The sequence below is a fragment of the Coturnix japonica genome, chromosome 5 (assembly GCF_054131305.1).
Source record: "Coturnix japonica strain WE chromosome 5, WE-NBRP24, whole genome shotgun sequence".
Classification (NCBI taxonomy): Eukaryota; Metazoa; Chordata; class Aves; order Galliformes; family Phasianidae; genus Coturnix; species Coturnix japonica.
This window is the reverse complement of record NC_140667.1, coordinates 4,133,892-4,157,831: the sequence shown is the minus strand read 5'-3', so window position 1 is coordinate 4,157,831 and position 23,940 is coordinate 4,133,892. Positions and strand designations below refer to the sequence as shown.

The following is a 23,940-nucleotide window of genomic DNA, read 5'->3' as shown; positions in this document are numbered from 1 at the left end:
CCTTTGCCATCATAAGAAACAAAGAGAAGCCCCACATCCTTATGGGAGCTATTTCCGCACTTTCCAACACAATTTCAATTCCAAACACACAAAAGCTTAAAAACATGCATTTCAGAGCAGTTTAAGACACTCAGGATGTTCACGCTACAAAGTTGAACGCGCAGAAAAAAACACTCTCTGAATGAAAGAAACTATTGGGCAGGAACAGAACAAAGAAAACTAAAAAGTATGCTAACAGAGCGTATGTGTTAATGGAAGACACCAGAGCCCCATGTAAGCAAGCAACTTGAAATACATTCAGCATGTACTTCTCCACTTACGTTGAACAAGTTTTTATACTTTTTTCCCCTCCGTAAAACAACGGAGATTGTTTTCTAACATTATTAATTACTACCAACGTGTAGTAATTAAACCATGTTAAAGTATCATGCTGATTCAGAATCCTGCATGTTATGATAAAAAGGGATCCCAAGTTAATCACACCATAGTCAGAATGCCCTACATCCCATCAACCCAAAAGAATAACAAAAAAAGCAAACTTTCCAGTTTTCTTCACCAACAGTTAACTTCTCGATTTTGACAATTTTTCCACCATTTGAACCCTTTCGATTACCCTGAATCCATCATTTAAGCCATCACATGATGTGGTCGTGAGGCCAATAGACTCAAAAGCCACATCCATTTTTACATGCTAAGGAAAGCAATTTTTTGGAAGGATGGCTTCCTCGAAACTGGAAAATTTTTTAGTGAGGGACTTTTCAGCATATGGTAACAGAAGACGTCACACGAATTCATGCAAAGAAGCATGAATGTTGCTTACTGCTTACCACTTGATGATCGGGGATGAGTAAAGTAGTCTCAGTGCTGCTTAGACCCTGCCAGGGGCATCATGGGAAAAACATAACATTGTTAGCAATGATGCAAAGGATGCTTCAAAAAGAAAAATCCTACTTGAGGAGAAACAGCGTAGCTTCTGGTTTAAGTCACTAGAAAGTTATTCTGAGTGATGGTTGACTTTTCAGTTCGGATAGTCCAAGTTGAAGCAGAACTCTACTTCCCCATGTAACTGGGTTCCTAGCCTACAGAGATTACATGTTCACTGACTTCTTCATTTTTATTCTCAACTACAACTTTACTTGAGAGAAACCACACAGGTCTATTCATATAATTCTGTGAAACAAACACTACTTTTGATCCTGTTCACGTTGAACTAACGTGAATACACCTTTTTCCATTCTTTATTAATAATAACATCCCTGAACATTTGCTCATCTAAGCAAAAGAATCCACATGAGAAGCAGTGCCAACACAATGGCTCTATTGTTCTTTTATCTTAAGACAGTCTGAACAGGATTTTCAAATCTAACCCTCATGTTACTGATGCTACTGGAAAAACCCAGCTGAATGTGAGCCACTAGTATGCCCAGGTAGTCAAGAAAGACAGCAGTATCCTGGCGGAGAAACCACCTCTACAGGTTTACAAGAAACATGGAGATGTGGCACTGAGGAACATGGTTAGTGGGCATGGTGGGGATGGGTTGGGTCAGATGATCTTTGAGGTTTTGTCCAACCATAACGATTTATGGAGCATTGCACGCTGAGATACTTAATAGGAAAGTTTTCTCCAACTATGTTCTACAAATATCAACCATGTACTGTACAAACTGGAAACCAGAGGAGGCACACAGCCTTGCCCGTCAGTGATGTCCTGAGGCTCCTGGCTTGCCCACATCCATGGCAGAAGCTATCTGTCAACTCTTCTTCCACCTCTCCTTCCTGTACTGCTTCCACTCACAGCTTGCCTTCTCAGCCATGATAAGATGTCAACATGGGCCTTAGCCATCCTTGAAGAGCTGCTCACACAGCTTTACTCAAAGTTAGAGCTCAAATATACCCAGTGAAAGAGTACGCTGTGAAATGAGAGCATACACCAGGCGAAGTCTAGTCCTTTGGTGAACTGCTCTCCTACTAATCTAGAGAACTCATTTCACTCTCGGTACAATTGGCTGAAATTAATAAGTCATGGGAGCTAGATGTTTCGAAGCTACTGATAGTCAGCTTACATTCTTTTTTAGTACATTCAAATTCCTGTAGAGAGAGACCACTTTTTCCACTACATGCTTAAGTCTGTGTACTGCACAGCAGGGCTTTTATCTTTAAAGAGTATAATCTCCAGAACAAGCACTAAATAGCGCTTTCAGAAACACTCAGCCCAACTCCTTCAAATAAAAGCCAAAAATCTAACACTTTGATACTGGAGTTAGCAGTGCTCGCCTTGTCCTTCATACTTCAAAATCTTTCTTCCTAAGTCTACCATATTCCTCCACATATTCTTCCTACAGATGTAAATAAACTACAAATGAGTTGATGTTTTCATCTCCCACAAAACATGCTATCAAACAGAATGGACTCATGGTATATTTTTTCTTCTCTCACCACACAAGCATTAAGTAGAGGGAGAACAGATACTCAGTTTTTATTTCATTCATTTTCCCGTTTGCCTGAAACCTTTCAGACTCATTTATGTATTTCTTGAAGCAGGAACTCTGTAAAGGCTAATTCAGTAGATCCTACTTCAAGACTGAATTAGGACAGTTGTCTATCTCTAGTGGGAGTAGCTGCCTGTGAATTGACTTCAGGAAGACATAACTAGAAACAGATTCCTACCATGTCCCTTTTTCCCCCCTCTTTCTGTCTGCTATCTGCTGAAAAGATCTCCTTGCCTCCAGGCGTGGCAAAGCATCTAGAAATGATTCATGCTGTAAAGCTTCTAATATCCAAGTCCATTGAACTTTAAGTGCCCTTTGTTTCTTTTGGCCCTGGGGATGAAGAAATAAGACGACTAATAAGAAGCAGATGAGGGGGAAAAAATTGTCTCTCTGCTTCTAAATTAACCAGGAGACCATAGTTCTACTACTGCTAAGTAGAAGTATGACATTATCCTTAGTTATGTGTTTTTTTGGAGGGGAAGAGCAAAAAAGACAGTACAAGCACACTGTAATTGTGACTTGATGGAAATTCATGTAACTTTCTTCTGATAATATTTTATGAATGAATTCCATTTCTGTTTAAAACGTAGTGGCTGCCAAAACAACAGTGCGGGCTGAGCTGAGTTCAAACGGGTCTTTGCACAAAGAGACAATGGGTTTTCTCACATGCCAGGATTGATGGCCCTACTCAATTGCTACAGGAATGCATTAAGGACGACAAAGGCAAACTAGCAAAGAACTGAAGGAAAGTAATGTATTTCAGTTTATAAAGAAGAATCTGAAGCTGTGAAGACATATCAAGATAAAGGATTGGTATTATATAAAAAAAAATTAAATAAAATGAAGGCTATGTTACTGTTGGAATCAATTCATGGGAAAACTTCACCTGGATATAAAGGACATTAATCATTACAAACTAAGGCTGTCATGGCAGGTTACAACACTGGGCAAGAAGATTAGAAACAACTTTAGAACTTTATGCCAAGTTTATGTATAGAAAGCAAAAATCTGAAGAATGACTTTGTGTTAAAGGATACAAAGTAGGGCACAAGATACAAAGCAGTGCATAGGATATAATGTATCGATTTAAATTTAACAAGTGTCAGATGACCAGGTGACCTGAAAAAAAAACCCCATATCCTGTCCCCTGTTAGAGAAAGTAATTAAGTCAACTATGGACATGTTAGTATGACATTTCTCAACGATTCTTAAGATCAAATTGAGAAGAATTACTAGGTAAGGAACACATTTACGTTGGGAAAAAAAGAGAAAATACAGCATGAATCGACCATGGAGAGTATCTGCAAGGAAAGTATCTGTTTTTCACAAGCAGACTGCCTCCCAGACAAGAAAATGCTGAAGATGAAAGCCTCCTTTTCTATAACATAATAACACACCAAAGCAAGTTTAAATCCCATGTCTCCAAATATTAAATACATCACACAACCTTTCTCCCATGTCTCCTGCACTTTCCCCACATGAAACTGAATTCTTTCAGGTCTTGGTGAAATGGGCCATCTTCATCTAAATGCAGGCACTCAAAAGGAGCTTGGAAACAGCTTTAGACTCTGCTGCCTATCAGCATGCAATGATTCATACACTGTAATTTGAGATCATGTCTGCCTGGGTTCAGTGAAGTATTTGCTATGTCTGTTCAACAGTGTTTTTCCAGGAGATGATGATTACTACGGGACTCATATGATAGATGGGGAGGAAGCAGAGTGAATGCAATAACAGATGAAACAAAGTAGATTCATAAAATATGCGAGTGATACGGTGCACGTGCTGCCAAAACAAAAATCTGTGAGATCTAAGAAGGATGTGGTGCTCTGCCTTCACAGGGTCAGCTTTAAATTTACCTCTAGAAAGCAGATGAGGAAAGGTACTTCAAACACTTTGTCAGTTCTCAGTTCCATGATATCATTTCTGATAAGGGCTAATAGGCAACTTAAGACCGGAGTTCAGCAAAGCAGCTACTGCTATGCTTATCTAAATCTTTTCCTATCCTCCTCTAAACATACCATAACAAATAAGAAATTAGACAACAGAAATTAAAACATTGATTTCAGAAAATATTTCAAAATTCTTTTTAATTTCTTCCTTAACTGAACAGTACCCATGTACCTCTATTTATTTACTGTGTACTCTGCATTAAGCATTGATGCACTGAGACAAGTGAGTAAATGGTGATGCATTTCAGTTTGCATATCTTGGAAGATCTCTCCCTTGTATTCTTATAACTCGCCTTCTTTTGGCTTTTTCATAAGGAGCTGTTAAAAAAAAAAAGTATAGGAATGGAAGAGTGTGTTGATTCCCTAGTAGTGTGACAAAGCATAAAACCAAATATTGCCTTTGTGGAGGAGCATGATGTTTTTCCCATTAACATTGAAGCAACCATGTGATTCTTCTTTGAAGACGATACTGAAAGTGCTGTAAAGCCCCAAACTGTTTTTCACTACTGTTACAGCTATTGTGTTGAAGTTCCTCAGTGAGTAGCAGCATTACTTTCATAGCTTTGTTCCTTCAAAACACTATAGGAAGAAAAAACATTTACATGGCTAAAGATATACATAAGAGAATCTAATAGCAGTGTTCTTAAAGTTAATTTTCTCTTTCATGGCACTGTTTCTCTCTCAATTTACAGCAGTATGTTAATTCTGTCTGTGCTGTACCTTACCTCAGAGCCACTTGGGACCTCAGATCCTGCAGTTGAAATGGTTTCACATAAAGGTCCGTTGCTTTCTTCCCCTAAAGAATGTCAAGAGAGCTGTATAAGTGCAGGCCTTTAAAAACATCTTTGTGTCTGAAAATGAAGTAAAACCAGAAGGGATGGTACTATGAGGAAGCAAAAACGACATCTAGAAAAATACTTAGCTACACGTAATTTACACAAATGGTTCTTTGAAGGGAGAAAACACCACGAGACATCACATTCAGCATGTACTAACTTGGCAGTCACATAAACATTTCTAACAGCAACAAAACTCATCATCTTGTATTTGAGAAGATAAAATTATGCCTTGCATCAAATGTGCTATAAATTACCATCTAATGAGGGTCCAACGCCCAGACCTTGGCTGCTTTGGCAATCAAAGTTCAATTATTCTGGTGGTTGTGTGTTAACTATTAAATTGGGATTGATGGCATATAACGGCACATTTACAGAAGCCCACATAATGGAGATAGGACAGCAGAATCAAGAATATTATCTTAATTTGACTTATCCCACAAATAAAGTTGGTCTGCCAAGGAGATTACCACTTAAATATTAACACAATGAGGGAAATTACACTGAATACCTTTAAATCACTGTAAGAGATTGGCTGGATCTGTGGATCTGAACCTGCTCTGTCAGCAGATTCCTCAGGAGAGCAATCCTGAGCCCATAAGCTGGGCTCTTGCTGTAAGAAGATTTTGCAAACAACCTTGTCCCTGCTAATCAGGCAGACAGACCAGTGTCCCAGATCAGATATCTAAATAACTCCGGCACCAATGGAAAAGGGTAATCAGCTTTGTATACAACTCATCACAACCCAGAGCCTCTTCATTGCAGCGGGGGAATTATCATACTCCTCCCTCTGTCAGACAATAAGGAAGCATCAATAGGTACAGCTCAGGCAAGACAGAGCTTTGCAGCTTAGACTGGTGCACTTTCCAACAACTACAGTTAGTTTAATTCCTACTATCAACATAAACCTAACATTTTTCCTCTTTTTTTTTTTTTTATGACCTGAAATACCTCCAGTCAGATGCTCTCAAGCTCTATCTAAGCTTAATTACAAATAATGGTCTTCCTCAGTTTTAATTGCTGTGATGAGAAATTGGGCAATGGTAGATTATGATACAGCATCCCCAAAATACTTGAATATAAGAAACTGTTGTGGGAACAATTTCTTCTCAGAAAGAGCAGTGATGCAGTGGCACAGCTGCCCAGGGAGGTGGGGAAGTCACCAAGACAGAACACCAACAACAGAAAACATTTAACACAACAGCTTCAGAACAGAACAGAACCCAAGTCACCTCCCCAGCCACACAAACATTCAAACAAGAGAAACAAGCGGCACAAAATGGAAAAAAACCATAAGAACCTAGAAGTCTTTACTCAAAGAAGCAGCAACTATCAAAATATTCCGAATAATTTCCTTGAGATACATTTTCTACAGGAATGTTCCTGGAGAGAGGCTCTACCATGATACAAGGCTGGCTCTCAGCCCAAGCCGACCAGGCAGCTGCCCAGGACAGCCAAAAAGAAGGGGACCATCACCATCACCCCACTGCCTGCTTTGCCCATCACACTGGGAAGCAGTTGGCTACTGCAACTTTGGTTGAAGGAATCATGCCCAGAAACAGAAAGCCCCACCATCATACAGCTCTCCATGGCAGAAGCAGCCAGGCACCTCGGCCCTGAAGCAGTGACCTGTGCTGCTGAGATGACTTGAACCAACTCCATAGCCTACGACAGCCTAGATGGCTGTCTTTTCTGGATTATGAATTCTGTTGTTGGGAAATCTTAATCCCAGGAATGAGTGCGATTAAGAGTTTTACTATTAAATGCTTTTATTTGGTTATTATCTCAGCTAATAACACAAATTTTGAGAAGAAATCCTCTTGGTATTCCTAATCTAGGGGAATAAAACTGAATTAAGGCAGAAAGAGAATGCAGAACCTAAAGTAGCTGAGAAATACTACGTTATTAAATGTTCACTCCTTGACAAACACATAAGCAAATTCCTAGGCAGCAAGACAAGAAAATGCATGTCTGTATCACCTAGGTGTAAAGAAGCCACCACCCAGAACTGCATCAGGTACCATGAATGGAGATGCCTGGTCAGTTCTTTGCAAAGAGGTTTCTAGAATTAAAAACTACAGCAATAAGGAATGAAGAAATAAGGAGAGTAACAATAAAGGACACACACAGAAGGGAGGAAGGTGTAATGCTGCTTAGTATGATACCTTCTGACCACAACCGCTTGAACCTGGTGAGAACTGCAACGTCATCTTTAAAAGGAAAAAATGCTTCAGTTAAAACCAAAAATCTCAAGTCAAATCCACTTCTAACATTAACAGATTTAATAAGCCTCAATAACTAAAAAGATGGGCCTGCAGTAGGAACAACAGTCTAGGCAGAAGGCACAGAGCCGGCTTCTTCTGAACCCTCAGCATTCCTCTTTCAGTCCAGGCCCTTCATTCAGCAACATAAAGTGAGCTTTTGCTTTCCCATACCAGCCAACAGGGAGGACAAAAGTAGTTTCCACTAGCCAAGAAAATATCTTGAAAACATCTCTGCTGTAAGAAGGTATGAAACCATTCATAGGCCTAAAAGAACAGTCTCCAACAGCCTTACAACTCCATGCACAGCTATTTCTAATGCCTTAATGTATCCTGGGAGCTGTGCATTACTGGAAAAGAACAAGTTTTCCATGACCCGTAATTTTAATTTCCACTATCATTAACATACACTGTCGTAAACTGTACCCAACTGCAAGGCAATCTACTTATAAACTTTCAATGTGTCATCATGAAGAATTACAGTTCACTTCTGTTTCAATTACAGACCTAGATGAACAACAGTAATCCAAAACAGTTCACAGAAATTAGCATCCAGGACTGAAGACTGCAGAACATAAAAGCAACTGATACAGCTTGTCAGAAGTTATGTAGCTTACCCCACAAATAAACAGTACATCTATTAAGTCAATCTTATTTCCTTAGCAAGCACACAGAATGTCTTCTTGTGCATTGAAATGGCAAGCTATTCTATAAAAGTCTAAATTTGTTTACAGTGCCCAAATCATTTCCTTTTTTCCTACATGGCAAAACTGGTGTTCTAAGATAAGGAAATGAAAGTACATCAATTCCACTTTTGAACCTATTTGGTTAAATAAAGTCCTTTAATATGATCAGCAAGTTGTCCTTCAAAACTTATCTATGCATTTCATGTTGAAGGACCAAAAACCCTTAATGTCCTAAGTACCAAAGACTACTTAAAGACACTACTGTAGCTGCAGTTTAGAGAAGGAAGCAATACATGGAGACATTTAAAATGAGATAAATGGACGGAAAGCCACATGAATGACTGACCTACCCCTCATGCAACAATATGACAGGAAGTGGAAAAAAACACATTAATCTGTATTAACAGCGTAGTCAAGAATTAAAATAACTTGCAAGAAAACAACACAGTGCAAAACAAATTGTTTGTTTTGAGAAGTTAACCCATAAAAATCTCATAATGCAAGTCAGTTTCTTCAGAGTTGTCACAAAAAAGTAATGGCACTATTAGAGATCAAGGCCTCCTGTGGCCACCTGATAGGTGGGACAAGTCAAGCAGCACAGGTGCCCAAGGATGAGCACTAAAATGGAGCTGGGTGGTCCCAGAGTGAAGCAAAACCCAGTTCTAGACATGTTAATAGCAACTTTCTTATTCAGCAAAAAACATTAGGTAAAAGGGACTCTGAGATCCATCACACAGTTCAGCAAACCTCTTGACACTTCAGTTCACATCTATGCACGTTCCTAGGGTGAAGTCTTGATGCTTCAGGTGAACTAAAACTAACAAACTTATATGAGGTGGCTACTCTGTGTTATGAACACAATTCCTAATATTCTCCCTAACCAAGGAGTCACAGAAAATTTTATTCCTGACATCTTACAGATACCATCTCAGTGAACTCCTCCATTATTCAACAGCCTGTCTTTCTGAGGGGAAGAATCAATTTAAAAACATGACTACTCATAGCTAAATCAATACATGATTTACAGTATTGTGTCTTGTGCTCCCAAAAGTTCAGTATGCAATCGCTGCACAACTTGCCAGTTGGGACCTATTCTGACAGATTTCTACTCAGGAAGCCTGATTCAGCAATGAGTCACTAACAAAAATGCACACTGAAGAAATACTGCTCCAGAATAAGGTCACTCATTCCACACAATGACTATTTTATGTGCTTCCATATCTCAGAAAAACACAGCTTTAAAATTACTTAAGTGAACTTCCAAGTATATTGACCAACCACTCCCAGTTAACACAAGCCACATCCCTGCCCTGCAATAAAGCAAGACTTGCTGCACCCCAGTCCCCTGGGCTCCCTGGAAGGATCCATGGCTCAGCCAGATTCCCAAGCTGGATGACAACACTGCGCAGGGAAACTGGGACCTACCCAGACTGCTCACCAGCAAGTTCAGTAAGCATTAATTACTTCACCTGGTATCATCTGAAGAGCAACAGCTGCACTCCTGAACCAAAGATTCCATCTCTAGGTTATGCTTGAAGTGGTTTATACACACTCAACAGCTGCTCCTGAAAATTTAAAGCTATTCCTAAGCAGTTAATTCTCTTACAGATCCAAGATAATATACTAGGTATATAGGAAAAGAACTTTATGATTCCCTTAAAAAACAAACACAAACCACCTTCAATTATTATCTACTTCATGGCCATGATGTGTTTAATTATTAAATGGGCACAGAACAGGTGTTTATCAACACATAGGTAGTAAAAGAAAAAAAAAAGCCAGTATTTTTAATAGACAAAAATACAGGAGAAAAAACTAATTAACAAAATCTAGTAGTCTGGAGGAAATATAGACTGTAGTGCTAACCTCTAGTATAATAAATGGGTATTCTGAATTAGAACTCAGAGTTTACTCCTAGTTGCTTTCCTTTTCTAAAACCCATAGAACCTCCCATCTTGATTAGAAAGCACCAAGCTTAATTCATTAGTCTTAAATACATCTGTTTTAAGTGAAAAACCACAAGCATAGTGTTGTAACACAGAACTTGAATGACATTTTTATGTGGTTAAGGCAATAACTACTACCACATTGCAAGTCCTGTCTGTGCCACTGCATTAAATGTGCTGCGAGCACAGAACGTGGCATTTATACCTCCCAGGTACCATCATTCTGCAGAATGGCACGTGTCAACCAATTAACAGGTTTCAAATGCAATTAAAACAGAAGAAAGCCCAGACCAGAAGAAGCTGGATAAAGTGTAAATCTTACATGTGTAAGGGGTGTATGCAAGAAAGACCAAGATGGCAAATAAGCCTCAGAAGAGCAGGGTGGTAGAACAGCAGCCTGCATTTGACCTGGCAGTTTGTGAAGGACTATGGCAGTGTTTGTTTGCATTTAGACTATTTATACGCCAAAGGCCATTTTTCATCAGCACTGACTGCAGAAGCAGACAAGCAGCTCAAGCAATGGCTGTGCACATATATGGAAATGCCAGGTGCACGTTGATCGCACTCCAGTACAGAGGAAGAACGGGCAACTGTGCTATCACAGCTCAAGGGAATTACAAGCATTTAAAAAGTGTTAAGTACAGGCTTGCTTTCCTACAGGCCCATTTAAAATATCACAGCATTATTCATTCATGAATTACACTGAAACGTAATATGGAAGCAACACAATCTCGGACTTCTTTAAACCTATGCAGTTCTCATAAGCAACGAGGATACCCAAGTATCATTAATTCCATGGATACACATTACACCCTAGCACGAGAAATCTCCTACAGAGACTGTATGAGAAAAGCAACACCAACAGAGCTACAGATGGGGCAACAGCAGGGAAAATCAGAGAAGGAGCAGCAAAAACCACAAAGGACATTTGACTTGTACCTTTTCTAAGAAGGTAAAAAGCACTGTGAACAACTACATCATTCATTTTCTGTCCACTGACCGTATTCCTCAGCTGCTTGCCATGCTTAATTTCAGATGTACACTGAGTTTCACCTGCAATTCTTCACTCCTTCCTGTCCCCATACTCTGCTTCAGCACCCTTTTGGTCATACTTCAGTGACATGCACCACTGAGAATTTTGCTCTGCTTTCTCTTACTAAATCAAGCGCTAAGCTAAAACAGATACAGAACTTAATATGGGCTAAAGGGAGTGGACTTTTAGAAGCTTATTAAATAGCATACAAACATAATGGTGTATGAGTTCGCAACACAATGCTTTCTATTCAAATCACTCAAGATACAGTAGGCATGGAAGTCATACAGAAGACCCACAGAAACATTCCCTACCAATCAAGAAAATAAGCAGGGTGGTGGACCACAGCTCCCATCACTTATGGTTTCTGATGTAGAAACCAGCTGATTAGCAGGACCAAAATAGCACAGACACCCAACTTTTCGATGGTCTGTGAAATACATCTGCTTATCATTACTTGTCAGCGTGGTATATTTCCAGTACACTGTAAATGGGCAAAAAGAGACTCTCCAATCTCCTACCTGATACTTAAGAAAACCCCTTTGAATAACAAACCACAGGGCCTTTTCTAAGTTTGGATGGGTGCAGAAAATTAAAGACCAGCCATGTGAACCACGAGCCCTACCCTCAATGCTTGCTGGCATTCTGCTGTCTTGCTTAAGGCCCCTGATTCCACATTTACCTTTGGGAGCCTGCTAAGTGAGACACAGTATCACAGGATATTTCAGGTTATAAAACAGTACCTTACCCTAAGATACTCTCAATAGATGCTCATCTATTCCTAATTGTTTCTTTTTCCATAATATACAGATCTGTATCACACTGCTGTATTTCAATTTCCTCCCCCCCCCTCACCAAAGAGAAGCAAAATCCCATAACCCAATAAGCTACACAATTTGTTGAGAACACCAGATTACAACTGTGCAAATAGGATCTAAGGAAATCTCTTTCCTCATTCCTTGCACATCAATTCTAATTAAAATAAAATTCTCTGGTAGCATAAACTACTGACAAAGCAGGGACTGAAGAAAGACAGTCTGAAAGCAGCCTTACAGTGTTCCTGTTCTATCCCAGTGCAGTATGATAAGTGATCCAAGTTCACCCTTGGATATATTCTGAACGCATATAAATAGATTCAGAAATCCTTCACTGGATTACCACAATATTGAATTGACTTTAGTACAGAGTTGAGCTCTTTTCTCAGCTCTTCATGAGAAATACACTTGAACATAGATGTTGATGTCATATCCCTCACCCTGCTCGGATGGGTAAATTAAGAATTGCATTAGGTTACATTAAGAAAGGTAATTACTGCTTACAACACACCACCACAGTTGTGCAGGGCATATAGTTCCATGCTGATTCACACAGCCTGCTTTACCTTGGGCCATCTCAGCAGCTGCAGCCAACTCAGCTGCCAGCACACCTTCACTTGGCACACACCAGGCTAAAGCAACCAACACTGCACATCTAACAGCCCAAAGTTCTTGCAGGAGGTTCATCAAGAAAATGCAAACATGCCTATGGTATAATACCAAGTAACTGAGGCACAACCCCACCATTCCAAGAGGAAGGTCACAAAGACCCTTCTCCCCTTTCTTGAATCTCCACATGTCAAAAGCTAATCTGAAAGTGAAGGTGCTGCTAGACAGCAAAGTACATCCTGACAGCCACATGGCTCTTTAGTTCAGCCCCTAAGTATCAATAAAAAACTAGCAGACTATCACTGTATCACCTCCTTGCCACATAATGTGAGGAAAACACAGCAACAGTTGCACACCAGATGATAGTACCCATACTTTTTAAACTATACATTTATGGTAGGGGACTTGCTGTTCTTATCTGTATTAACTAGATATTACACAAAGAAATATTTTTGACTAACTATCTGGCAGCATTAACTTCGCAAGTGCATTTTCAGCACAGTTGTTGCATCTTATCCTTTTTCCTTCATGTCCTAATAATTACTGATCACTTGCATAGAGACGTTAAGGTCCCCTTCTAGTTTTTGATACTATTATCTATAAAGTATTATTCCTGTACTTTTTGAAAGCATCACAACAACATTATCTTACTGAGCACACCAACACAGAAGGTGGCATTTTGCAAATATCTGTTCCACAAAACAGATTTTCCTGGTACAAACTACAGTTTTCTGTTTAAACAGAGCTCACCTGTTGAATACTCAACATGTATTTAAACTGTGCCTGGCAGTGATATTTCTGCCAGTAAAGAAATTCCATTCAGGAACTACACATTGCTTGATGAAGCTAATGGCATGTCTTCTCACTTGCCTCTTCTATGCTGAATTATGCCTAAGCTCACTGGAGCTTTGATTTCAATATCTGAGAATACTCTTTCAAAGAGTTTTTGTGTTGGTTAACCCTCCACTTTAGTCCTGTGGGTGATAACCCACTCAAGAGTTCCTACAAATAGATTAAGAATTATTATTCCCTCAGTAATTAAAGACAGCTGTAGTTTTGAACACCGACCTGTATTTTCATTTTATACCATGAGTATGAATTAATTTCAATTAAGTAACAGTCTCTTAAACAACAGCAGTAACTGGCCCCGAACAGCAACGCATTTGTTCACTTCCACTTTGTTTGGAAGTCACACCATCAGCCTCTCCTGGTATATTTCTGCCTTACTTGGGGGACTACTACAACAGAGCAGTCGGTACCTCTTAGCAAGACAAGCCACGGTATCAGTCCAGTTCCTTACTACCAAAGGGGAACGTGAATAACCTCTTCTGCCTTGCAGAGCACAAGTTGGATTTGGGCTCTCCTTATGTGTTCCAGGCACATAAGCTGCATTCACCTAAATCTCAAAACACAGTACAGAGCCCACTGCCAGCTTCCAGAAGGTCCACAGAAGCCACAGCATTGCTACCTTAAGCAGAAAATATAATGCTGAAAGACAGCACAAAGAAACATTTCTAACAACATACCGTGTCTTCTTCCTTTGATACTTACATCAGAATTTTACAAGTTCTTTTTTTTTTTCTTTAATATTCAGGTAGATGACACACATCTTGAATGAAAAGCAAAAACGACACACTTCAAAGCAGGAACTCATTACCTCACACTGGTCTCATTCATCAGGAAGCGAGATAACTTCCTCTGCAGTACAAGGTTTGGCACACGAGCTCCAAACACAGAGTGCACACTCAACTTTCTGCTGCTGGTAAGTAGCTTTTCACTCACATAACTTGCTTTTCAGCATACAAGTAAACTTGAATGAAATGAAATAGCAAACCAGAATTAAATATATTGTGTACCATTGAGATATAAATGTGTATTTAGGGCAAAAATGCAGCATTTCCTTCTTCTTCTGCCTTTTTCCTATTTACTCTCACACAGACACTACCTTCTACCTATCTCCTATTTACTCTCACACAGACGCTACTATGTGATGGCACATCTGATCTCTGTGGCTGGAAGCCTCTTTAGGAGGTTACCTTAGGAGTACAAAGCATATGATTAGATCTTGGATTAGGCTCAGTGATAATAGATGCATATTGCTAATTTTTGCAGACCACAGCTGGAAGGGTGGATTTTATTTACTGTAAATCAAGACTTTTTTTTCCTAAATAACACATTAGCAAGCTTTAAAAGTCCACTCCCTTTAGCCCATATTAAGTTCTCCATCTGTTTTAGCAAAGTGCTTGACTAAAAAGTGAATTGACTCGGTGTATGACTATGCACAGTTAAGTTCCAATATACAGTGCATGCTGCTATATCATCCTCACCCACTGAAACCCCTCCCAACTTCAGAAGTTCAAAGTTTATGACTTAAAAAAAGCCCAACGCACGGCACTCGTGGGAAAACAGAGCACTGTGAAACTAAGTTTACATACCTGACTTCCAGCATCACTCCCTGCATGGTTACCACATATTGACTAAACACATTCCCGTCTCCAGCTCCTTGAGGAAAGCAGGCTGGCTCAGAGTAGCAGCCCATTGAAAGCCCTGCTCCGTGCTGGTGGTCAGCAGGCTGGGCTGTGACTCAGGGCTCCCCTTAGAGCTTGGGAAGAGCCCTGCATGCTGTAATGCCAGAGATGGCAAACGGGGAGCTCCCACTTGGCTGTTCCTGTTGGGTAGCACCTACAGGCACTGCTTTCTGAAACAACTCTGTCGAGGGTTTTGGAAACCACACTGTTATTGGAGGCGTTCAAAACATGTTTTCCCAAAAAGAAGTGATGTCATGGAGCTTGTGAGGAAGAAACAGCTCCCAAGACCGAGCACCAACACACGGGCGGTGGTTGTTCCGTGCTAAGGGGGGGGGGTCTTCGCTTCTGGGACCGGTGGAAAAGCAGGGCTCCCATCATACTTTCCACGGCAAAGTACCATCTCACACCCAACCCCCGCCCAGGGCGCAGCCGACACCCACATCCTCACATCCCCTCCGAGCGCTTCAGCCCACACACCCCTCGCTGGATGACGGAGGAGCGGCGGTGGGGCCGCCCCACAACAACGCCGTACCGAAGCCCCCACCCCTGTCGAGCCCCTCACGGTGCCGGTACCTCCGCCGCGCCCCTAATCAGCCCCAGCCCCTCCACGAGGCCCCTCTCCTACCGTCGGCCGACAGGGCCATCTCAATCAGAGTCTCATTCGCTTTCTTGCCCAGGCGGTTCATGGTGGCTGTCCCCACCGCCTCTCTCGCCCCGCACCCAGCTCGTCCGCCTCCCCGCAGCCCAGCGGGGTGAGTCAGGGGTGGTGATGCATGCGCAGTGCCGCGGGGCGGAGCGGGGAAAGCCTGGGCTCCCCCCGGGGAGCTCGCTTTAGTACCGCCGCTTCCTTTCTCCTTTCTTCCCTCCCACGGCCTCTATGGTAGCGGTGGGAGGCTGCTCCTCCCGTTGTGGCGGCTCGACGGGGGACTGCACTTAGGGCGCGGACATTTTGGCTGGGGCGGTGCCCCATTGGCAGAGCTGATTTTGGTTTTTCTTTTTCCTATTTTATTTTATTTTATTTTATTTTATTTTATTTTATTTTATTTTATTTTTTTCCGGATATGACTAAAAAAGGACCCACAGGTTGAGAAACCTCGGTTGTGAGAAGGCTGTTTTGTACCATTTAGGTACAGAGTTACCTCCTCCTCCCCACCCATCATCCCCTCAGCCAACTCCCACCTGCATCCCTCAGGGTATCACCTCCATTTTCTCATCTCTTCAGTCACCAGGTGTACTTTCTGTTGGCGCAGTGCATTTGTTTCACTTCAGGGCAGATCTTGAGGCCTTCCTTCGGATTAGTTTTCAGTACATTCAGATTTCCCTGACTTGGGTAACAGTTTTTTGTGCAACAAACCAGTGCAGAGCTGTGTTCCTTGAGCAACCAGCAAGCAACAGCAGTTTCAGGGCAGGATTTCTTAATCGCAAAGCTCATCAAGTCAGGCGAGTCCAACCACTCAGTTACGACAGCTGTGCTCTGCTCTCCATACAGCATTAGGCCTTTGTGGCATTGCTGAAGTGTATTACTGAAGTATATTTTTAGATGGGAGCAAGGCCTAAAAATACATCTGGTGGCTCTCCAGTGTCTGCGATGCTCGGTTTGGATTTTGATTTCAAGATGGAAGGAAAGGAATACATCCTTAGGGACCTGGACAGCACCTCTCCTATGATAAAGATTGAGAGAACTGGGCTTGTTTAGCTTGGAGAAGAAAAGGCTCTGGGGAGACCTCATTGCAGTCTTCTAGTAGTTGAAGGGAGCATATAAACAGGAGGGGGAACACCTGTTTATGAGGGTGAATAGTGATAGGATAAGGGGGGATGGTTTGAAACTGAGACAGGGGAGGTTTAGGTGTGATGTTAGGAGGAATTTTTTTACTCAGAGGGTGGTGATGCACTGGAACAGGTTGCCCAAGGAGGCTGTGGATGCCTCATCCCTGGAGGCATTGAAGGCCAGGCTGGCTGTGGCTCTGGACAGCCTGGTCTGGTGGTTGGCAACCCTGCACTAAGCATAATGGATGATCATTGTGGTCCTTTTCAACTCAGGCCATTCTATGATTCTATGCAGGGTGTGGGTACAAAGCATACCACAGAGGAGTGCTGCCAGGAGCATTTGGACAAATCACAATGTTCAACTCGAAGGCTGTATTTTCCAAGGCTTTAATTTTATTGGAACTTTAGGTACAGGAGAAATGCTGTTATGCCCCATAGCAGATGAAATTAGGACGCTGTATTTAGCAAACAAGTCTGTCGGTGGCTATTGCTGGTTTGTGCCTGTTAATGGCACACTCCACCCAGCATGTGCGGCAGTGAAGCTGTCAGTATCCAAACCTTTGTGAGTGCTCCAGGGATGCTTTGCAGGTCTCTGTAATTGGACAAGTGCATGGTTTCTGGGAGCACCACATTTGTGTTAATTACACAGTAGCTCATGTCAGGGACAGACATCTGAGCTATGGAAGACCTTGTGTCTGTGTCAGGCATGCAGGAGGTACATGCAATACCCAGCATTTAGGTTTCTTGTCTATTCTGAGTTTAAAGAGCCATTGTCTTACTTGGTTGCAGAGCATGCATAAGTGATGCAGGATTGTTCTTCCTTCAGAAGGCACAATGATTTTTTCTCTCTCTCCCTGTGTTTCCACTGATGATCATAAAGCTATATATGCAATGAGTGAGGACAAACTGTTTAGCTGAGCGACCCTTTTTTATCCCCTTCTGGCTTTTCAGGTCTCTGACTCAATTTTTGACACCAAAGCATATTAGAATGTATGGCCTCATGTCTTAAATCATATAGAAAATAGAGCTCTTTCTACATATCAGTTAGATGTGTTGAAAACTTTTGTTGACTATTTTCTACCCACTGGGAATAAATATAATACATGCAGCTTTTGGTTTTACCACCATGAAACCCAGGTTGCACATGCTTTCAGGATTCCGTATGCTGCACATGGCAGCGTCCCCATCACAATCACAGAGGGTGTAGCAATTTTCTGCTGCTGAAAAAATGTGTGTATTGTACATCGCATTGTTTTGTTTAGGAAAGTTTTATTGATGTTTAGAGTTTGAGTAAGTTTTCACATCAGACTGTGAGCATGGAATTTTGGAACAGATGAAATAAGAAAGTGTGAATTTGAAATGCATACAGTAGAAAAGGAAAGCAGGGTGTCGTGTCTCCTTCCCACTCTCTGTGACCTACTGGAAGAAGCACCGTGAACTCTCCTGTTAATGCACTCTCCTATTACAGTTGGCACGGTAAAGAAAGGAATGTAATAGGCACCAGTCAGAGAAAAACGCATGGGAGCTTTTAGCTTAGTCCAGCCTTCCTCAACTATCTCTGCTTTTTACTCTGCCTGTTTGACATCTGACTCTCTTCTTGTACAGCTTTTAAGGGTGCTGCATGAATGCCACACACTCCAGGAGCCCAGGAAATGTGCTTACAGAAGCAAAAGGCATTTGAATTTGGACACAAGGCTGGCATGGTTCTATTTGCATCCTGCCAGGCAGCCCAGAAGAACATCAGGAAATGGTAATGATAAGAGGATGCTGTCAGCAGCTCTGGTATGAGATGGCAGAATGTTAGCCGTTCTCAAAGGAAGGAAGTTATACATGGTATGCAAAAGTATATCATTGCTCACTGAATTTTTTCCTACTTTATTGCTTTACAGTTTGTCAGCTGTGTGTAGTAGGTGGTGCAGGTAAGAATGGTACCTATGATACCTAACCAAACAGATGCTTTTCCATACTGTGGTCTGCATTTTTTTATTATTATTATTATTTTTTTTTTGGCTTGAGCTCCCACTGATGTGCAACAGCAGTGCTAAAATTAACCTTTTTTGCCCAGCCCCAGTGCAAGGAAATTACATGGGTGTAGTCCCAGCTAAGCCCAGCCTCATCTCAGCTGGGTACTGACTGCTCCAGGAGGAGGGAAGTGTGGGACAGCACTCACTCTATGCCCACTGTGCAACTGTCTAGGACAGTGTAACTGTTGATCATACCCTGAACCTCTGATTAACTATCTGAGGCAGGCAACAAGTCAGCTGTCAGAGCACAGGTGAAGGTAATTCAGCTGTGCTCCCAGAAGGGGTGGAGCTTGACTCCATCTCTCCTAGATCCCATTTAAGGGCTGACCACCACTAAGGCAGCATCTCTTTCTGGAAATTGCTCTTGTGTGCAGTTTTTGTGGTGAGCCTCAACACTGGTGTGCATCCATCTTGATTGAAAGTCTCAGAGTTGGTGAGTCTTTTCTTAGTTACTTTCTGGCTATTGACTCTGTAATTACAATTATACACTTGTATTATTCCAACTATACAGACAGGTTTCAAAAGAGCTGTGGGAGGTCAAGGTAATCTTAACAGAAACATGTGTGTGGTCATCTTAACAGAGGCCTCTATCCCATTTTCACATAAAAACATATATTTTAGGTGTGCAATTATGCAGTTGCACTCCAATAATTAGATTCCCTAGTTTACAGATAATATCAAACTCCTTAAAATAACCCAAGGAAACCACAAGAAAAACTACAAGAGGAAAGCTATATTGCAGCTTACTGAGGAGTAGAGGGAACCCATCTCTCTCATGCTACTGGAGACATTATAAAGATACCTTGATGTCTAAGGAGTCTACTCATTAACTACATCTAAGGCATGATTCTTCTCTCTTGTCAGTTCTTGATGAATACAGTTCCACTAGTTTTGCTGAACTGCAATCTATGGGTTCTGCACTGATAGTTACATTCTTAAAAATAACAGTAATAATAATAAGAATAATATTGAATGCACTAGGGATGAGAAAGGCTACTTCATCATTTCTGGCCCTTAAATAACAGCGTTAAGATAAGAAGCTGCACCATTTTAATGAATACCAGTGTTCTTTCTCATCCATTTTCTCTCTTACTGTTACATAGTTTCTCAGAGTTTAGTGCCCTCTTGTGGTACTAGTGATTTCTCCTGTGAAATTAGATATTCTGAGACCTCGTGATACTTTTCTTATTTTTTTGTATCTGTTAATTATGGTATGGCTAAAATGAAGTCAAATTATATATACACTTTTTAAATTTTTTCTTCTTTTTGAATAAATAAGGCTGGTGTATGAAGGCAGATCACTGGACTGTTGCAGAGAGCTAAGTAGCTCTAGCAAAATCATTTGGAAACTCAGTTCAGTTCAGTGTGCATTAATCAGTTTAGACGGTAAAGCAGGATGGAATTATAAAGGTACTATAAAGGTACAAGGAGAGTGTTTCCCCTCTGGTGAAAGGAAGCAGGGAGCCAGCTTCCGCAGGCATAGAATAAGGTGAGGTACTCAGTGAGTGCTTTGCTTCAGTCTTCACAGACTTCCCATGTCTGCCAGAACCATGAGCATTTGTGTGAGGGTGTGGAGAGTGGTTTCTGTCCCTGTAACAGTGGAATAAGTCCAAGCTCTCCTCATGTAATTGAATGTATATAGGCCCATGGGGCTGGATAAAATCCATCCTAGGGCTGTGAAACAGATGGCTGGTGTAGATGCTGAGCTGCTCTCCATCATATTTGAAAAACCATGGCTGTCTGGTGAAGTCCCCAATGACTGGAAAAGGGGAAATATTACTCCTATTCCTAAAAAAGAGAGAAAGGAAAATAAGCCTTGCCTTTGTGCCTGGGAAGATCATGAGCAGGTCCTCCTAGAAGCTATACTAAGGCACATATGAGACAAAGAGGTGATTCAAGACAGCCAGAAGGGGCAAATCTTGCCTGACTGATCTGGTGGCCTTCTATGATAGAGCGATGGCTTCGGTGGGTGGGGGAAGGGCAGTAGATGTCATCTACCAGGACTTCTGCAAAGCCTTTGACGTGGTCTCTCACCACATCCTTCTCTCTAAATTGGAGAGGTATGGAGATGAAGGATGGACTGTTTGGTGGATTAAGAGTTGGTTTGCTGAATGCAGCCAAAGGGCTGTGATCAATGGTGTCAGGGTAGAGGTCAGTCACAAATGGCGTCCCTCAGGGGCAATTGTGTAATTGTTTTACATTTGCTGTTATAAATTATTGCTCAATTCTGCATAATTGATAGACTTACAGCAAGTTTTCCAGGCCTTCATCGGCGTAGCGCACACGCATGGCACCCTAAAAACAACTTAAACAATGGAAGCATCTTCTGATGTGGGCTTCTCTGACATCAAATGATCAAGTTGTGTATTCTCTTTTCAGCCTGTCTCCTTGCGAGTGCTTCACAGTCTATCTTCGGTCCCTTGGCTGATGATTTCCATTTTTCTTTCTTTACAACCGCATGCATCGTAGTACTTTCCTGTTTTTTGCCAGCATTCCCATTTTCTTTCCCTTTAAGAGCAGATAATAGAAGCTGCAAAGGCCTGCTGCCTAGTGGTGGTCTAGTTTCGGGGCTGCAAAAAAAGCAGTTTTATGCAGAGATGACTGAAGACAGACAGGCCAGAGAAGAAAGTAATATGTAGTTTTCTATGGAGGCAGAAAAGATAGGAGAGAAAAAAAGCAAAATGAGGGTGTGTAGAGCTGTCTGCATTAGGGAAAACTGTGATGGTTACAGACAGGAAGGAAGGTGACTGTTGTGCTTCTGCCCTGCCCAAACACTCAGGTTTTCCCAGATTCTTAGGGCTGTGCACTGGCTGATGCTATTTCACAACCCAGCTGGATGTTTGGAGGTGCTGCTGGTTGGAGGTGTTGATGTTTGTGCTGGCCTGTACCTTGATGGATGTAGCAATAGAGGGTCTGTTTCTTGTAGTAGCATGATATCAACCTTGATCTGGAATGACTTAATACAGACTAGTTATTAATCCTAATAAAACTGAGCAGTGAGGTTATAATTCTTGTTTGCTGCTCTCTTTCCAATTCGTTTTGTACTTATCTCACACAGCTGCAAGGAAAAACTGAAGATACAGTAACCAGATAATAAAATGTTTTCAGCCTTTCCCCAGGCTCTAGCAAGTCCTCACATCAAATCCTGTCAGAAAAATGCAGTGCTTATCTCCCCATCCAGGGGAACCCTACTGGAGGGGTGTGAGGGCTGCCCCACACAGTCCTTCCAGTCCTTCCCAGCCACAGCTCATGCTGAGCACATAGATTAGTTATGTGCACTCTGTGAACCTGATAAGCGTCTGGGAGCAGCAGGAGTGGAAACACACAGGCACCTTCAGCCACCTCAGATGCAATTGGAAGGATTTGGCAGAAAGAGACCAAGTGAAGTAGAAAAATGTATCCAAAAGTCAGTACTTCATAAGTCCAACAGTTTAATTTCTTATGCTGTTTACCTCTGGCTCCAAGTAGGATGTCCAAAGTATAAAACAAATTGAATAACTATGCAGGTACTTAATATATTTGGAAGAGTCTCATTTGTGATTTCTTGTTCTTATTAGTTCTACTGCTTCATACTCCTGTTTAAACATGAAAAGAGGCAAGAAGATAGTCTGGGAGTTACTTATCCAGTAATCACTGACTGGGTCATTTCTGAAATCTTGAGTTTTACTATCCTATTTGTGAAGATTTTCCCTGATTGTTGAACTAATTACTTCTATTAATGAGCAACAAATAAATACTTTTGGATGATTCTCTTTAAGTTAGATCTTCGGGTAAGTCTTTTGAGTGCTGGTAGTATACGAAAGGCTTGAAAACTCTGGGTTTATACTTATCATCCCTACTGACCTAGATGTATTTCTTCCCAACTTGTAATTCAGCCTTGCTTACCAAGGGCTCTGAAGAGTACTTTTCTCTTTTCATAGTGCTCACTTACTTTACTTGAATCAATGGAAAACCCTTGGACAAAAAGGCACTGTCTCATCAGCCATAACACATAAACATGCTAATGTTTATTGATAGCCCTCTGTATTGTAGAGTTAAGGACAGGAAGTGCTACATGTGTCATCTGGTACATAAGCTCTGGTACTTCAAATATTTAGCATTTTACTAAAATAGTCTGTTTTGCTGATTTAAACTGAGTGTGATTGAGAACTGAACTAGTATAAAACATATGGCATTTTTTGGCCTGGCTTTTAAAACCAGTTAGTTGCGGAAGAACTCGGTGATCATATTTTCTTTTGTGCTTTTCTGTGAGTTACTGAAGAAGTTCCACTATCAGGATATGCAAATACTCTTTCTTTGAATTGCTTCATACTGTGCCCCATCAGTTCTAACATGTGCATTACAGGAGTGAACATGACTTTAAATAGGAGATTAGCACTGGCTTTTCCTTACATCAGTCACAAGTGATGCTCCATTTTTGCTTGATGTTCACTAAAACCATGTTAAGTTAATTGAATGGGCTTTAGTTACACAGAATCACAGAATAACAGTATGGTAGGGATGACATGGGACCTCTGAAGATTGCTAAGATCCCCTCTTAGTCTTCTCTAGGCTAACAGTCCCTGAGCTCAGCTTTTCCTTGTGATGGGAGTACTCTAGGCCCCTTGTCATCTCTGCTGGGCTCTCTCTTTGTCTTTCTTGAATTGATGAGCCCAGAATAGGATGTGATATACTGTTAAAATTCTTGAGTTTCTTAAGAAATTGGACTACTAATAGTATGCCTGTGATTTCTGATCTGATTTAATTTTCCTGAGTCTGAAATCCTGAGTACTGAAACAGAATGATAGTTTTAAAACCAGTGAGTAATCACTGCACTATCAATCATTAGCCACAGTCTGAAGCAGCTCTTTTCTTCATTTTCTTTGTATTTTCAAAAGGTGAGATTTATTAAGCTGCATTTCTCCATCCTCGCTTGTGAAATTGATATCCTTCTCACATTCTCCCTGTTATACTTAAACGAACGCTGAAACAAGTAGAGCATTTCTCTTACTCTT

General features: G+C 41.3%; 1 protein-coding gene across 14 annotated transcripts in view; it reads right to left on the bottom strand.

Moving 5' to 3' along the window:
• Positions 1-15,962, bottom strand: part of ANO5 (anoctamin 5) — a 47,165-nt gene extending 31,203 nt beyond the window's left edge. For 4 of the 14 annotated variants that reach the window (XM_015863396.3, XM_015863399.3, XM_015863398.3 and 1 more), the window contains exons 1-4: positions 15,781-15,962; positions 7,443-7,487; positions 5,167-5,237; positions 828-875 (exon numbers count right to left, since the gene is read on the bottom strand). In XM_015863396.3, coding sequence (XP_015718882.1) covers positions 828-875; positions 5,167-5,237; positions 7,443-7,487; positions 15,781-15,841 — 225 coding nt within the window. In that variant the 5' untranslated portion in view covers positions 15,842-15,962. Of the gene's footprint in view, positions 1-584; positions 746-827; positions 876-5,166; positions 5,238-7,442; positions 7,488-15,780 lie in introns of those variants that run through there. The other 10 variants (XM_015863397.3, XM_085549866.1, XM_085549865.1 and 7 more) reach the window with 5 other exon arrangements.
• Positions 15,963-23,940: the final 7,978 nt, after the last annotated feature.